We start from the raw sequence: 14,317 nt of genomic DNA, 5'->3' as shown, positions 1-14,317 counted from the left end.
TTTGACCCCCCCCCCTCAAATTGACGTCACAAAGCTCTGCCCCCTCCCCTCCCAAAAATGAAACATGCTTCAAATCGCTTTAAACTTTTGTCATTGGAGTGCGTATTTAATGTGGCGCTGCACTCTGATGTTGTAGGAGAAAACATTTCTTAAAAAGTATATTTAATTTAGTAGAACGTGTTGTCTATATTTATTTAAAGTTGCACATTTTGATGGGACGTCACATTTCTCACCCCCCCCCCTCGTCACAAATGTCTGACCCCCCCTCCCCCCTAGGTGCGTGACGTCATTTATGGACGGCCCCTATGTAACACGATTATTGTTCCTGGGTAGTGTTATTTTCTAATTGCTTATGCCTCAAAAGTATAGAAAATGGCTATTATTCCCCACAAACTTTGCTTTTGTGACCAGGACTTTACGTGAAGGAATGACACAAATGCACACTACGTTTTCTCATTGAAAATAGGTACATTTCAAAATATCACTGTCCTGGTCACAAAAGCAAAGTTTGTGGGGAATAATAGCCATTTTCTGTACTTTTGAGGCATAAGCAATTAGAAAATAACACTTATTACCCAGGAACACATTTTGTTTTTGTTCCAGTCCCTTGGTTGAGCTGTAATTTGTGATAGCCGGGTCGATTCCGAAAAAGAGCTGAATAGCTCAGGAGGGCCTTACCTGGTTAAAAAAAATGTTGCTAAAAAAGTTTAAAGAAAACTATTTTGTGTTGACGTGTGGATGTCTAATGTGTGGAAAGAGACGGTCGCATTCTCGCAGTGGCCACACCAACGTGTTTCTTAAACACAACCGATAGAGTCATCGTCGTGAAACCGACGTTGTTGAGATGTATCCGCGTGTGATCAACAATGTTACCGCGCCATCCCCGATTCTCACCCCAGATCCTCCAAATCTCTCCCCAGAGCCCCCGAATCTCACCCCAGACCCTCGAATCTCACCCCAGACCCCCCGAATCTCACGCCAGATCCCCCGAATCTCTCCCCAGAAATTCTCCCTAGATCTGCAAAATCTCATTCCAGATCCCCCGAATCTCACCCCAGACACCCCCAAATCTCGGCTCAGATCCGGCCCAGTATTCGGATGCTATAAATGTCAACTTCGTTGAGCTATCATTTGTCGCCAAGTCGCTTCTGAAATAAAGCCACACAGCTCAGTGAGGCCTTACCTGGTAAAATAAAAAAAATGTATCTTGACCGTCCTGTATAGGAATCTTTATTTAGATGGCTGCTGGCGTTTCCACGTTCACATACATCGGCCCATGGATGGGGATGAGTAAAACGTGTTTTTGTCTGTGGAGACACGGGTAACGTGCAGGAGACTGCTAGTTTGGAGTGTTTGGCAGTGGGTCCGTTGGCATTGGTGTCGATAACACCACCGTGCGTACGGCATTAAGAATGAATATATCAGGCGAAATTTCGGGCAATGGTCCTTATTCACAGCACATACAAGAGCCAATAGAGGTGTAGAGTGGATGACGGGCTTGATAAGGATTATATTATAGCATTTCAAGCACGCCTCCTTGTTGAAATCTATTGATTCCTTTATATCTTGATTTTAAGCTTTCGTGACTGCATGAATTCATACTCTTTGAGACTTTCGATAAAGTCACGTAGATAGAAAAATAATAGATCACGTTTCGATCGCAACACAGGCAATCGTCTTCAGGTTGATTCCCAGATCCCCCCCCACCCCCCCCCCCCCATGTGATTATTGGACTGGCCTGAGTCCCCCTGTCCAGGGACAGGCGAGGTCCAATTGTAGGTCTGAGCCACTAAATGGAGAGTTGAGTCCCTCTGCCCAAGCTGCCCAACTCTCCATCCATCGACCTTCGCCATCTGTGGGTCCGATGTTTATGGTGACGCCTCCAAGGAGCTTAGCCCCAGCCTCTAGACTCAGGGGTGGGGAACCTTTTTTCTGCCAAGGGCCATTTGGATATTTATAACATCATTCGCAAGCCATACAAAAATAAATTTATGTTGCTATGAAAAAAGCGCCTAGATTTATTGAATTTCGAGTCGTGCGGTTGATTTGGCAGGGCCAGACTAAATGATTTCACGGGCCTCATACGGCCCGTGGGCCAGACGTTCCCCACCCGTTAGAGGAAAACGTGTGTCGTCTCAGTCAACCCATGGCACCACCTGGGCCTGTACACTTATCTGTCAAGAGAGCCTTTGACACTTCACGTGGCCTCAAAGTGCACCTGGCCTGGCACAGACGTCACCGCCACTTAGTGGCGAATGGCGGCTGTTGTATTGTTGAGTCGCATGCTTCTCTCAAATGGACACAAATAAGAGGCAAGAAAATTAAAAAAGTGAACCAAACGCGGTTTATGTTTTATGTGTGTGCCTTGGAAGTATGTACAGAGCAGAGCATTTTGTAGAATTCCATGAGGATAAAAAGGTACATTGGAAAATCACGTTTTTAAAATAAATACACGGATAAAATAGGGAAAGTTTAAAGAAAAGTCTACATTGAGTCTCGGCTATTAAACAATTGCAGATTTAATAAAGTTATCAGTAATCTACAAAACACTGACACTGTAATTGTAAACTCATTGGCATGCACACATGCCACCGTGACAATGTGACATTTGATTTTACTCGTCAGGATATTTCTGGTGAGATTCAATAAAAGTGTCTCGGTAAACAAAAACTAACAAGTTGCAAACAAATCGGCAATGATTTTCTGTGGGTATTATACGACACTCGTCCAAGTTCCTTGGTCAGCGGTCATTGCTCCATTGAGCTATGAGGCCACATTCCGCCCCATGTCCCCCATGCCATCTGCTTGGCTGTTGCTCAGTGGACTTTTCTGGCCAACCCACACTCTCCGTGAGCGCTCATTTTCAGGGCAAAGACATGTGCTCCGGTTACAGTGGTTGAAAGATCTTCATATTAAACGATAATTTAGGTGTATAAGCGTCCTTAAACAATGGATCTCAAAGTGTCATGCATATAAAAGACAACTCAAGGGACAAGTTAGAGAACTTGAGCGAGGCTGTGTTAAAGATTTGGCGGGGGCTTTCAGGTGAGGCGTACAAGTCTCCAACAACTGCGAGATCCTGACCTCCGAGGACAAAGAATTCCAGGATTAGAAGTCTCTGAAAAATATCCTTAAAATATAAATCCCATCTGGTCAATTGGGTAATTGCACATTAGCATGGGGTGCACACTCGACAAAGCCCTCTATGTGTGACTGCCACTTGAGCAGACACGTGAAAGGTTGATTTTCGTTCAATAGATATAATTTACATTGCAATGAAAATGTATTTTACCCATATCTAGGTAACCCCCCATTCACGGATATTCCTAAATGTAGTGGTTAGCATTTTCACAACTGCTCCGACTTGCATCGCATCAACGGCTTAATTAACCGCTCTGGCTGCTAATCACCACAGCCTAGGCCGTGGTAATTCATTCAGGACTGTTTGGTTCTTATACCCTGGCGAATGACATTGGCACTCCTTACTGGCTCAGTAATCAGACCCCCCCCCCCACCCACTCACACTGTGAAACATCTCCCCTCTTTTCTGCAACAAAAAAACACCATGCGGTTGGTGAAATCACAAAAAACAATCAGAGTGATGGGCTCCAGAATGGACATTTAACACCCCGCAAGTTACAATAAGAGGTCAGTATGTGCCAATCTCAGAGCACATATATCAGATTTAAAAAGAAACTTCAATTAAGTTTGTAAAAGAATGAACATGTCCATATAACTAATAATTAACCTCAATAGGCTCTCAACTCGTTCAAGGACTATTGGGGGCAACTGCAAACACGTCATCGTCACTTGTTAAGTCACTAACGTCATCGTCACTTGTTTAGTCATCGTCTCAGCGGCCCACGGGCGTGGATTTTAACCGTCGAGCTCCCAAGGACACGTATTCTTACGTGTGTGCTCTTGTCACTTAATATAAAAAAGTTTTTTAGAAATCCATGAGCTAAATGGCTACCACCCGTGCAACAATGAAAATGCGAATCAAGGTTTCAAAATTATTTTGCCATGAGGTTACAATTTACTGACAGTATAAAACGATTGTGTTCTTATGCATCTTTAAAAAATAGTGTTGGCACGAATTAAAAACACAAAACATTTGGCATAAAGTCAATTGGCTGTAATTACTGTACACTGTGGAGCGCTTACCATTTTGATAAAAGCAAATCCATCAGGATCACCTGAGAAATCCGAACATGTGTGATTATTAAAACACAGCATAAAGGTTACAGTGCTGAAATCAGCTGGACTTTAAAGCTCGGTGTTCGCTGGAGCCTTTTCAGGGCATCTTCGGGAAGAAGTCTGCTCGTTTTCCCTTCGGCGCCTCCCCGTGCATCATCCTGGAGGCTCAGAGTGGAGTGCCGGTCGATTGCAGAGTCCTGGCCGGCGTCTCTGCCGCCAGAGCGATACACGACTTCGCACGAGCGGCTGTGGGAAGGACTGCCTGGCGTTGCCCCCAAGTGGGCTCTGCTTTCACCGGGAACAACAAGGCCAGGAGAATAGTCGTGCGCGCCAAACTCGGTCTCAAAGATGACGGTCGGGAGACTGGTGTCGACTGCGGACACAATCCCGCCGTTGGTCGGTCTGGCAGCAGTGCCCGACGGAAGGGAGTCCACTTCGACCGCTTGCTTGTCGCCACGCTCTCGCCTTACAAGGGCCTCATCCGAGTCCCGCCAGTTTGGAGACTTGCTTGAATTGCCGTTGCTTAAAACGCCTCCCATTCCTTCCAAAAGGGAACTGTCTTCCTCCGTATCTAACTGCTGGTCCCATTCGCTTCCTTCTCCTGCCAGAAAATATGGATGTAAAATTGAATAATGTACAGGATAAATATTGATAAAGTACAATACGAATATGTTTTTTTTAAATTGTTAATCACGAAGATTAAAGTATCACAACTGCACACGCCAGCATTACCATGATAACTCCTGGTAAAAACAAGAACGGGGAAGGTTATGAACGAGGGCAACATTGAGTTACGCTTGTAATCTCGGAGGAATGCGGAAAGGTTTTTTGGGGTCAAGCAGTCTTTACGTTATCATTCACACCATCGACGCATGCTTCTCAAGCAGTTAGGAATCGCAGTGGTCCATGCTGCACCACTGCACCATCCTCGGCCTGTGCCTGGGCCTGGGCTTGGGGCGGGCGGGCGAGTGGGGACGGTGAGCACGCGCAGCATGCACGAGTCGACGGCGCGCCGGGCTGGACAACGCGAGCGGGGTGGGTAGCAGCCGCACGCGGTGGCTCATGCGGCGGAGGGTTCATTCAAGCCCCTCTGGTTTGAAGCACTGCCGGTGCGGTGGGGCGGGGGGTGCGGGGGAGAGCCACACTCTCAAAGACGCTCAACGGAATGGCAACTTACGCTATGGTCTAAGGGCTTTTTCAGAGACCTCTGTCTCTTCCCCTCTGGGCCCGGCTCAGTGGGTTCGCCGTCCTGCTCAAGGACGACTGTAACGTGCTCAGAGACCAACAAGAGGTTGGGCGGAGAGACCGAGCCGTTTGGGAAGTTGGGGTCGGCCTGCACAGGACTGACACTGATACCTGTGTGCGTGCAGTGCGTGTACGTGCGTGCGGTGCGTGCGGTGCGTGTGGTGTGTGGATAAACATGAGAACATGACACTACCATCCAGAATTGGCCTGCACACTTGCAAAGCCATTCTTTACTTAACAATATCTTTAATGTAATCTTGCATAGTGTTATCTGCAATAAGCAAACAACTTTTTTACATTTAGACACAGTAGTAACTCGTTAACTTTATTGTCTTCTGAGTTCCCTTCACAGCCGGTGTTAATGCGCACTCTGTTGTACTATTGGAGTCGTAATCATAAATTTGCGAGTTTGCATCCTGCTCAGGGGCTGACTCAAAACATCATCTCTCCAGGGTCAGTAAAGTACCCCCTTTGTGAGATGTAAAACAATGGTCATTCTATGGAGATGCTGGCCATTTCAATGTGGGATTTCGAGGAGTGGGTCAGCACCACCCATGGAGATGAGCCAGGTCCATTGCTCGTGAGCAGAGATGCGTCGACCTGATTCCCCGTTGTGCTTTTTAGCGCAATCCAGGATCTTGGTGGTAGCGGCTCGGAGATTTAAAACGGATAAACAATTATCCCCACTCGAGCACCTCCAAGCTCCGCGTAACCACATTTGTTGCAGAAGCCGTAAAAAAAGAAGAACCAGAAGTAGAACACTCGTCCGTTGAAGCGATGGCAGAATCCGGAGTGCGAGGGTGCAACCCCTGTCTGGGCCAGGCCTGCCGCGCCAGCTCACCTTCCTTCTTCCAGCGGTGGCTGCGGATGGACGCGCTGGTGACGACGCTGCGGGAGATGCGTGACGAGGTGGGCGTCACCTCCAGCTGTAGGCAGCGGGAGCGGCCCCGGCCAGCGTGCGGAGCGTCCTGCAGCAGGGAGCTCTTGATGGCACGCGCCAGCTGCTCACACGCACACGCGGACGGGGCCGGGGGGGCAAGGAAGCGTCACCAACCATCGCTCGGCTCCACGGCGAGGACCCCCCCCCGCACGTCGTTCGCTCGCACACAACCCCGGCTCTTCACAGGAATGGTAATTTACCCCTTTCCCATTCCGATGATGTACGTGAATGTCATCAGTTTTTCCTCATCAGTTCCTGATGAAACATCGTATCTCGGGTCCGATTTTTCAGATTAATCTGAAAATCTGGAAAACATCTCCACTGTGCAATGGGTCGTCCACCGATGGAGCAATAAAAACAGCTCGTATGCAGGAGCTAAATGGATTGTTATATCCAGCAGGGGATAAATCATGGCTAATGATGAATTAAAATATAAAATGTAGTCTATATATGTCAATGTTAATTGGAATCCTCATAACCCTATTTACCAAGATGTGTCATTATCTTGTACATCCCTGCTTATGAATGATTAAGAAGATATATGTGCGTGAAACAGCAAACATTTAGTTAAATTACCAGTAATGGCTCAGGGTAGAGCTCAAGTTTAGACCGGTACAGGGCATCTTCCACTGCCCTTTTACCCATGTCCCATGCACCATTGTAACTGCAAGACAAACAAATACAAACTTCAAGATACAAAGTAAAAAATAACTGAGAAAATTATCTGTTATGATCATCAACACTATTCAAGTCTTGTACTTTCAGCATAAAGAAACCTTTCAGTAATATTAAGGTTGGGTAATTGTTGGAGTGTGCCTTGTGTAGATATTTGAGTTGTTTATTTGGCCGTGACTGCCCCCATTTTATGTTACATGTACATTCACACGACTAAGCATTCCTCTGCAATTCCACAACACATGAGTTTTCTCACTGAATTTTTTGTATTACCAGTTACGATGTAAACATTCTGTGCTAAGCAGTTAAGGCGCCTGTCCTCCCAGAACTCGGCAGTCAACAGAACGTCACCGCCCGTTGTACGGACCGCCCACCGCACAATGATACAACAGTAAAACAACTCAATACCAATGCCTTAATAGGACGAGAACACAATAGGTGATGTATCAGGCAGTGGCTGTTTTTCCTAGCACAGAGATGGAGAGGCCAGAGACGTGAAAATCATCATTGGCGTTATTGTGCAGAATGTAAAAACAAGCTACTTAAGCAGACAACGCCTCCATCACATATATGTTTCGCCGCGTGCAAAATAAATATGAAGCAGACATATCCAGTTTGTTATTTACATTCTTCAAACTTTGTGCAATCTTCTTTGGTACAAAATGACAACATCGGTGATAGTTTCCAGTGCAACGAATGAAAAGTATCCACGTAACATACGCAAACGGTTTCCAAATACAGCAAGTGATTGCTGGATCAATCACCATTTGTGCTTTTGCATTCTCCCTGTGGGGTGGTTCAGAAGTGTGAGGGTACAACACACACCAACTCTCTCTCCAGAGGTCGCAACCGGGTACCCGATACCCGTACCCTACCCGATACCCGGCTACCCGTACCCAGCCGGGTACGGGTACCCGTTTGCGACCCTGGTGCGGCCGGGTACGGGTAGACCGTGAGTCACTGGTGAGTAACTGTTTGTCACTCATTTCCCAACGTCATGTCTCTTCTCACAATTCAAGTTCCTAGAATCAACCCACCCGCGCCTGCAACATGGCTTCATCCCAGAGGTCGCAATCAGGTACCCGATACCCGTACCCTACCCGTACCCGGCCGGGTACGGGTACGGCCGGGTACCCGTTTGCGACCCTGGTGCGGTCGGGTACGGGTACGGGTAAGGAATCAAAACCCGTTTGCGACCTCTGTCTCTCTCACCGCTGGTTCAAACCAGAACGGCCAAAGTGCCGAGCCCCCCCCAGGCTGCCAAGGGAAGTTTTTCTATCTCACAAAGTAGCGCCACAGTGCCGTGTGGAACTCATGGCCCTACTCGTGTTCTAAAGCTGCATCACCCCTGCATTAAAAACAAATAGGCCAGACTGCCCGCAATGGGGCATCATCTCCCTGTACTTCCATGCGAGATTTCAGGTGAACGTTTATCCATAACCTGTCGCAGGCCAAAGGCCACGGTGCGTGCGAAGGTGCATGCGGTGCGTGCGTGGTGCATGGTGCGTGTGTGGTGCACGCGTAGTGAATGCGTGGTGCGTGTGTGGTGAATGCCGAGTGCGTGCGCGGTACGTGCGTGGTGCGTGCGCAGTTCGCCGAGCGGACTGCTGTGGAGGTGCGGCACTGACATGGCGTGGTAGACTCCCTCCAGCAGCTGTACGAGGAACTCGGCGAGCAGAGGCACACGAGGGTGCGGCTCCTTCCAGTCTCGCTTCATCTTCTGCCGTGGGAATCCACTCACGCATGCCCTGCCAGGAGTTGCCACGTGTCACTCTCATAACGGCTGACGAAAAATCATTGTCGGCAGGGCAGATCCAAGACGGATAAGTGATTAACACTGCACTTAAGAGACCGTAAGCTGCACGGCAGCTGGAATACAGCAGAGGGTCATGGGATAAAGAACTGAACAGGTTTTGGGGCTGAGGAGTGTGGAGACGCTGGTTTGACCAGCTAGGGTGTCGCTGCTCTTGTTGCCGCAGGACACCAATCCCTACATTGTGGTTTTAATATGGTTAAAAAAATATATGACTTCACGAATGTGTATTCTTGGTAATGTGTGACTGGCTGAATACGTATACATGTAGAAACATATTTTTTCAATTCCTCTTTCAACTATATATTTTTGGAGGTTTCACATTCCGACCTGCAAATTAAATGATGATGATGCAGGAAATAAAGTGTTTTGTTTGTGCAGCAGGATGGCAGGGAAATACAATTCACGTGAGGTGACGGAGAGAGGCAACACAAGCGAGGTGACACAGGAGAGACTTAATAGCAGCAGGTGAATCTACAAAGGCACCGAACGCTGCTCGATGTGTCCACTCGCTCACACCTGGTCTCGGCCAGCCTCTGCAAGGTGTGCTCGTGCTCGTGCTGGCCTCCCCTCGCTCAGCCATGCTCTCACCTGGTGCACAGCTGGCACAGCGAGTGGTAGGATGAGAGGGGCATGAAGACGATGTTGGAGTTGTAGTAGAGGAGCAGGGAAGTGAGCACCTCAAACCTGTGCGGCCAGAGTGGACGGCACGGAGAGGAATGAATTGGAATCATTCGTGCCATGCAGTTCGGTGGGATAGAATCCTGCTGCATACAATCTCTAGTCAATTAGATACAGATAACAATGAGCTGTGGCAGGAGAGTAACACAGCGATAACACTGCTTGTGTCTCACAGGAAGAAGCACCTGGGTTTGATTGCTGACTCGGAGTTTGTGCGTTCTCTATTCTGCATGGGTTTTCTGGTTTCATCCCATTGTTAGAAAAAAACGTTAACTGCTATTGGCCAAACATCCCAATGCTTGAAAATGACCTTCAAATTACTCAATTGGGATTGCACAGCAGCAACATCGCCGCCCCCCACAGTGAACGTTTGGCAGGACCCTCCTGAAAAAGAGTCTTGAGACTCAGTGAGGCTTTGCTGGGTAAACAAGCATACATTTTTTTCAAGCACAAGATGACTACGGCTGCCCTCTTCACAGATCGGTACTCGTGTGTGGGAAGTCAACAACAGTCGCCATAATCAGGAACGATTAAATAAAATTAGCACCAACAGTGACATCGGGAAAAAGGGTTGCCAGCTCTGTAGCGCAGCTGCTGTGCGGAGGCTCATCACTTACACGCCTGCCGTGCAGCACTGCGGAGGGAGGCTGACGAAAAATCATTGTCAATGCCATACCCCAGCTTGCCAGCAGAAAGCACTACAGCAAATACAGGTAGTCCTCTACTTACGATGGAGATGCGTTACGACGACCCCATCGAAAGTCAAAAATATCGTAAGTCGAAGATGGCCTAGCCTACCCAGGAGTCTTAAAGAATGGTGATAATTTAGCAAAACAGAGCAATTTATAGTACCGTACTGTATAAACTATATACTGTATGTTTTTATTAATCATAATACTGTATTGCACAGTAAAATGTAAAGAAAGAAAACCAAGGTCAATTCTTAGCCTACCTATATGAACTGCAATTTAATAGAAAGTTTTTTCAGGAAACAATCCTATCTGCTATAAAATCTTTTAACCTGCATTGAAAGTATTGTATCGTGGTAACCCTAAAATGAAATCGCTAAAGCTACGTATCATACATGCATTGAACGTATCGTAACGTATCATATTGTACTGTACTCACCAAGATTCGTACGCTGCTGCGTTTGCCTGCCGCACCAAATTTAAAATATTTTACTATTTTGTCGTATCGCTATTGCCATCGTAAGATCGAAATATCGTAAGTCGAACCATCGTAACTCGGGGACTATCTGTAGTCTGTTATATAACGCGTGTTTTCACAATGCAAATTTGACATAATGTGATTAATGATTAGGGAACACGTTTTTATAATACGGATGCGAATTGGATATAATGAGGTTTGAGCGAATGAAACTACGTCACGCGAGTAGGAATAAGCGGGTGTAGGGCTGCCTCGGCGTAGCATCACACAGGGTGGGATGCTGCTGGATGCTGCTACCTGCCTAGCTTCCTCACGCCACTGGACCGTGCCGTCTCTTCGAGGGCGAGCGAGCACTGTGAAGGTGAAATGATGGTGCCGTTCAGATAACCCTAAGCCAGTGGGGGCTTGGTGCGGACCTGTTCTGGGCCGTGATGGACTCGCGCTGTGGGTAGGAGTCCGCGTACACGGCCTTGCCGGCGCCACGCTGGCTCAGACCTTCCTCCGTCAGCGCCAGGGAGCCAATGCTGCATGGCTGCGCACAGCAAAGGGCGATAATGACACGGCTCAGTCACGTGCGCAGACAGGACAACGGGGCGGCGCTGTCATCACGTAGGAGTCTCCCGTCGCTCTCTGCGCGGTCGTAGTCGATGCGTTCCAGGAAAAGGGGCGCAACGAAGTGAAACCCCACGAGGGGACAGCTGCCTGCCGAGTAGCACAAACAGTACACACAGTCCACACACAGTAGATACACAGCACACACACAGCACAAACACATAGTACATAGACAGTACACACACATTAGATACACAGTACACACACAGTAGATACAGAGCACACACACAGTACACACACATAGTACATAGAAAGTACACATAGTACATAGACAGTCCACACATTAGATATACAGTACACACACACACACATTAGATACACAGTCCACACATATTAGATACACAGTACACACACCGTACATACATAGTACATACAGAGTACACACAGGACACGATGTTGGTCCCACGTACAACTGCATAGCCACGTATGAGGTGAATTCAAAACGCATACTCCATCGAGCAAATTTTGGGTAAAAACAGGCTCGCCGCATATACAGCGCGAGCTGCATTAAGCGAGGGAAACCTGTATTTCACATTTGGGCTTTAGCCCTGTTTTGGCGAGTATATAAAAGGGGTCTCAAAAATCCACTTTACAACAAAAAGTATCAGACATCCCCCGAGCTGTGAGCGCTTAACGAGAACACAATGTCAAATCACAGCCAGGTGCTCGGCAATATCATTCGAGTGCCATCACCACAATGATATTAAACAAATGTTCTATCAATTAAATGTCTGCAAATTACTCGATCAGGGTCATATATAGCAACATCGCCTGAAAAAGTGGCAGGAGCACTCGTGAAAAAAAGTCTTGAGACTCGGTGAGGGTCTCCCAGGTAAACAAGCGGAACAAAAGTAACAATAGATTAAAAAAACTAGCAGGAATCCGCGAAACTTTGCCGATAAAACGATGGCGAATACGTACGTTTTATCATCACCACTTCCTTCCCTGCACCTCACCAGCATCGTGTAGCGTCATAGACCGTCCTACCTCCTCACCAATCCCGGCGTCTCTTGACGTCATCGCTCCCTCTGTCATGCACCTCACTCGTTGTCGGGTGATGTCATCACCCCCCACCCTGCGTCTGGTGACGTCACGCCCTCTCCTCACCAACGCACCCTAATCCAGCGTGACGTCCTCACCCCTCAACTCCAACTCAGCAGTGATGCGTGACGTCATCACCTCTTCCGACTCCTCTATGTCCCGTGACGTCATTACCCCCAACCCCACCCCCTCCCAACATCACCCCAATCTGGCGTGACGACGTCACTGCTCCTCTCCCCAACAGCCCAGGGTCGCTGAGGTTATCAGCCCCTCCCCTATCAACCCCTCCACCTCAGCAGCGTGGCTAACCCCCACCCCCCACCTGCGTTACAGAAAGACATACAAACAAGCGCGTGACCTCGAACGCACAGGGCAGAGGGCAGAGGCTCCCGCTGTGCAGGGCCCTGCCGGAACGGAGTGGAGCCGACCTGACGCCCTGATGCATTATGATGTCACCTTACCTCGTGGTAAATGGACGACTTGGACAGAGAAGGCACGGTAAATGACAGAACTTTTGGCTTTCCTTCATCATCCACCGTCTCCTACAACAACAAAAGTACAGCGGTCCCGCGGTTAACGGTGACACCGTTTAACAATTTTTCAGGTTAACGATTCACCTCCCATAGTGACCCCATGGTTTCGTCTGACGTTAACATTCTGATTGACATTGTGTTTACGTTATGCACGCGGGAACCAATTTTGGGCAATCCGAGCACTCGTAAGTTGAGCTGAACCATGTCCTCAGACAATCAGTGACGTCCATTTATGAGCATTGAGACCCCGACTGCCTTTGTTAACATTACGTTTTCTGTTTCGGCAATGGAAATCGGCTCTCTCTTCGATTAACAGTTATTTAGCTTCGCAGTATTTTTCGTGGAACGGATTAAAAACGTTAACCGATTGACTACTGTACATATTTAGATGAGGCCATGTAGATAAACAATGAATAAAAATATAATACATGTCATTTATCGTAACTATTGTTAAATCCACTTTTTTCAATGTACCTTATGTACACACTTTTAGGTGTACATTGATAACTTCATGCCCATTCCGTCACTGCCAAGAACCAGTAAGCAAATTTTGAGATACACCTGAGAGCCAGTGTGTTCCAACTGATATTCGTAACACCTGTGCCTCACTGCAAGAAGGGCCTGGGTTTGATTCTCGACTTGGGTGCCTCTCTGTGAAGAGTTTGTATTCTCTCCCCGTTCTGCATGGCTTCTTCCAGCTTCTCCAGTTTTCTCTCATAGCTTTAAGAAATAGCATGGCTATTGTTGCCTGAAACGTCAGCTTAAGTCGAATATCGTTGCTCCTACTACGGTCATTTACCCAGGAGAGCCTCACTGAGTCTCAAGACTCTTTTTCAGGACAAGTTTTTGCAGTAGTGATGTTGCTGTTGCTGTGTTTAATCCCAAATGAGTCAATGGCAGGAATGTTGTCAGCATCGTGATGTTTTGGCCAATACCAGTTCGATTGTGCGATTTTGTTTTCATTTACTATGGGGGCAAACTGGAGAAACCCAGACAGAATAGCGCCCGAGTCGGGAATCGAACCCAAGCTCCCCTTTGCCACTGTGCCACCCGCGCTGAACCAAGCGAGACGGCATAGCGAGGAGGGTGGCGGGCTGTGGGGTATCATCATCATCACCAGGTTGTAGATGCCCAGGAGCAGGGCCTCCACGCTGCCCTGGCTGGGCTTGTCCCTCCGGGCCACGGCCGACAGGTGGCGCCAGATGAGCTCCGGCACGAACTGCAACGCAAACCTGTGCAGGGCGGCCTCGCCGCTTCGGATGAACTCGAACAGCTGGTGGCAGATGGGCTCCAGCAGCTACGAGACACAGAGTCGTTCGTCAGAGAAATAATATTGCGCTGATGTGTTTATCCAGGAAGTCCGCACTTAGTCTCAAGACTCGTTTCAAATTGGCTCCTGCGTTTGGACCTTTG

General features: G+C 48.0%; 1 protein-coding gene across 3 annotated transcripts in view; it reads right to left on the bottom strand.

Moving 5' to 3' along the window:
* Positions 1–2,381: 2,381 nt before the first annotated feature.
* LOC144938140 (hyccin 2-like) overlaps positions 2,382–14,317 on the bottom strand; it is a 37,712-nt gene continuing 25,776 nt past the window's right edge. For all 3 annotated transcript variants that reach the window (XM_078865874.1, XM_078865866.1, XM_078865882.1), the window contains 8 exons: positions 14,022–14,201; positions 12,833–12,913; positions 11,135–11,250; positions 9,462–9,557; positions 8,686–8,805; positions 6,959–7,046; positions 6,284–6,443; positions 2,382–4,798 (listed from right to left, as the gene is read on the bottom strand). In XM_078865874.1, coding sequence (XP_078722000.1) covers positions 4,242–4,798; positions 6,284–6,443; positions 6,959–7,046; positions 8,686–8,805; positions 9,462–9,557; positions 11,135–11,250; positions 12,833–12,913; positions 14,022–14,201 — 1,398 coding nt within the window. In that variant the 3' untranslated portion in view covers positions 2,382–4,241. The remainder of the gene's footprint in view (positions 4,799–6,283; positions 6,444–6,958; positions 7,047–8,685; positions 8,806–9,461; positions 9,558–11,134; positions 11,251–12,832; positions 12,914–14,021; positions 14,202–14,317) is intronic.

This window comes from Lampetra fluviatilis, chromosome 2, assembly GCF_964198595.1.
Source record: "Lampetra fluviatilis chromosome 2, kcLamFluv1.1, whole genome shotgun sequence".
Lineage (NCBI taxonomy): Eukaryota > Metazoa > Chordata > Hyperoartia > Petromyzontiformes > Petromyzontidae > Lampetra > Lampetra fluviatilis.
Note: the sequence above shows the minus strand (reverse complement) of the source record. Positions and strands in the feature narration are given on the sequence as shown.